Source organism: Zea mays, chromosome 1 (assembly GCF_902167145.1).
Source record: "Zea mays cultivar B73 chromosome 1, Zm-B73-REFERENCE-NAM-5.0, whole genome shotgun sequence".
NCBI lineage: Eukaryota > Viridiplantae > Streptophyta > Magnoliopsida > Poales > Poaceae > Zea > Zea mays.
In genome coordinates this window covers 112,401,290-112,404,441 of record NC_050096.1, presented here as the reverse complement: position 1 = coordinate 112,404,441, position 3,152 = coordinate 112,401,290, and the positions used below count along the sequence as shown (strand labels likewise).

Here is a 3,152-nt window from a genome sequence, read left to right as displayed (position 1 = left end):
TTTCTGAGACCACATTGGCGCAATGGACTCCATGGTGTTTAAGGTTGCTAGATTGTATGGAGCAACAATAATTTGTCAAACTAACAGCAAAATAAAAGGTTATTTGTTGGTTTTAAATATTAGTAATTGCTACGGCTGCGTATAAAATGAGCTCGAAATTATGCACTATCTATCAACTATTGGTATCTCTAATTATTCTTTTTATTAATCTCTATTCAAATTGAACAAAGTTTGACTATAAAATTATTTATTGTGTAAAACCAATCAAAAGGGGATGTAGCTCATCTGGTAGAGCGTTAAACAATAAATGATGATAAAGGCAGGGGTTCAACTCCTCGCATCTCCACTATTCTTTTTAAAATCCAATTTAAGAAAAAAATAAGAATGGCTACGAATTTTTAAAATCTCTACTACTCCTTATGTTTGTATCGTAGGCGTCCACATCGAGAGGATGGCGCACGGTTCTGCCGTCGCGCTCCCTCCACGCTCGATCCTCAAATCCCGCGGCTTTCTTCGATGACAATTTTTCCTTGGTTGGCCACCGTGATCTCCTCCTCGATCCAAAATCTCTTCGCCCTGGCTCCCATCGTGCATGCGTCCAGGCTGTGCTACGAGTCGGGGGAGGCGGTCGCGGTCAACCTCGCCTTCGCACTCTCCCATGTGCCCGACGAGAGCGTCTCTCCGGCCAACCCCCGCGACGGCGCGGGTGCATCCGCGGCGGCCATGGCGCGCGGGCGTGCCCGCACGTGGCTGGCGCGGCGTCCCCGGCCCCGACCACGGAGCGGGTGCGGGAGATCCGGTCATGGTGGCACCGGCCCCGAGCCCTAGCCCTGGAGGCGACGCAACATTAAGCCCCGGCCAAACCGGTGGGCGCGGTCCCGACGACGGGCTCGATCCCTGCGCAGGCGTGCCGGCCTTGCATGGCCCCGGCGAGGGCGGCCCCTGCGCGGACGCGGCCCCCGGCCTCAGCCCCGGTGGCGGCGCGCTGCCCCACCGGCCCCCTCGCAGATCCCATCAACCGCTTTGAAGCTCCGCTCTGTGACCCGCGCTGTCATCAACGTCGTCCTCCCCCCAGATCTCGTGCAGACCGTCTCGCCTGCCAATCCGGCGTCCACCGCCGAGGAGTACACGCACATGGTCGCGCTCTCCAGACGGTTCGTCGCGCTCTCCAGACCGGTCGTCCCGCTCGCCGTCGGGACCACGCCCACCGCCGGGACAGCGTGCAGATCGCTCTCTCCTGCCGCACCCAGCGCCCTGGACTCTGGAGGCTATGGAGCCACAGGCAGACCAGACTACGGACCGTACGTACTACGCCGCCGTCTGTATCCCTTGAATGCATCCACCTGTCGGTCCATCCTGGCCGGGTACAGTGCATCGGTTGCTGTCAGCCGCTAGATGCGTGGCTGGTGAATGGCGATCTGATTCCGACGCTGCTGCAGCAGCTTCATTCCCTAGCGAACTCTGCAGGTGCGGGCACTGGAACATTTGATAACGATACAGTTAGTTTCAAAGTTTTTGGTCAACTATTTTTCTTATTGTTGCTCTGATATTCATTGCAAAGAGATCATGGCTTCCACGGATTTTTAGGTAAAACCATCGAGAAGAGGAAGCTGGTCATTGATGTCAAGTATTTCTTCTTCTATGTGCACTCGGAACCCCGCGACATCTACGGAGAGACTTCATGCCTAGCAACCGGAGACTTCATGCTGTCCCTCGACTTTGCCACGAATACCTTTTATCAGAAAAATGGGGGGAACAATAAAGGATGTTGGAAAATGAAATATATTATTATAGCTAATAAATTGGCTTTCCCGGAGGCACTAGGATTTGGACCCAGCCAAGTGGCCAAGTGTATGGAAGAATCATGTCGTGGCACAGACGACCAGTTGCTTGACTCTCCCTCTTCTGTCTTATTACATTTGTACGCAAGATATAGATAGTACTACTATACAGTGGAGTCTTCTTGCAGTTTGTCTATTTTACACAACTGACAGTCTTCAGGTATCTCATTGTCTGTTCTCAGTTAGTTATATTAATGATGTTTACTATTAATTTTGACCATCACAACTTTGACTTGTCCAGCTCTGCCTCTATTAGTCGGTTCAGCTCTGCCTCTATAATTTTTTTGGTCCACTGTACAATGGGCTCCTTTATTACCTCCTTGAGAATCCTTTTCAGTTTGGTCCACTGTCTCATCATCCATCGAATCACGGCCCAGGCACACAATCTAAAAGGCAAAATAATTATAGAGGCAGAGCTGGACATAGTCTTCAGGTATCTCATTGTCTATTCTCAGATAGTACTACAATGATCTAGCCTCTATAAAATTTATTTTAGTGATTCATTGCATCATATTACTCCTATCTTTTTGCAATATAGTTTGGATTCACATTAGCCTTGTAACAAAAAATAAATTCTCAAAACGTTATTATGATACTCCTAATTAGATTGGTATGCTAGACAATGTGCCATACAACTAATTCGTTTGAATTTTGCATGCAGTTGAATTTAAGGTTCCTCTTCCCTTGTTTGGAAGAGGTTATGATCATTGTACGCTCTCGGCTCAATGTTGAACACTCTTGAAATACACTGTGAAGTTGCAGAGGATGGTCATCAGAATCTCAAAGATGAAGAATTGCCATAAAGGTGCTGATGAGTTCTTTGATGATATATGTAATTTCAATTACATGAACTACAAGAAAGTGCAAATTGAATAAGTGGAGATGATATAGTATTACATATTTATATCACCAAAATAATATTAATATTATGATTATATTTTATCACAAGGATTTTGCATATCATGGTGAAGTTTGTCGTTTCGTATCTATGTTTTATACTAACTTTAAACTCCGTGGCAACGTACGGGTACGTACCTAGTAATAGATAAAGATCATTTGGTGCGACAATAATCCATGCACAACAAAGTTACTTTTTCAACTTGTATCTCTAATTATTTTTTATTAAATTCTATTAAAATAGGACAAAATTAATTATAAAAACTTTATAGTGCAAAATTAAACACATCAGATGTAGCTTATCTGGTAGAGCGTTAATTTTTGCATGATAAAGGCACGGGTTAAACTCCTGCCATCTCCAAAAAAATTTATTATTAAAATTCAATTTTAGGAAAAATAAGAATGGTTCCAAAT

The 3,152-nt window shown here is 45.7% G+C and overlaps 1 protein-coding gene across 3 annotated transcripts; it reads left to right on the top strand.

Annotated features, from left to right (window-relative positions):
• Positions 1–250: 250 nt before the first annotated feature.
• On the top strand, positions 251–2,786 carry LOC103637768 (uncharacterized). Of its 3 annotated transcripts, none has more exons than XR_004855298.1 (3): positions 268–1,467; positions 1,588–2,274; positions 2,503–2,786. XR_004855298.1 is itself a non-coding variant. In XM_020547168.2 (2 exons), exons 1-2 carry the CDS (start codon positions 921–923, stop codon positions 1,938–1,940), a joined length of 900 nt encoding a protein of 299 aa, XP_020402757.1. In that variant the 5' UTR covers positions 251–920; the 3' UTR covers positions 1,941–2,052. The 3 variants fall into 3 exon arrangements, 1 of the variants encoding a protein (XP_020402757.1); XR_002266725.2 differs by having other exon boundaries at positions 270–1,467; positions 1,588–2,001; XM_020547168.2 differs by lacking the exon at positions 2,503–2,786 and having other exon boundaries at positions 251–1,467; positions 1,588–2,052.
• Positions 2,787–3,152: the final 366 nt, after the last annotated feature.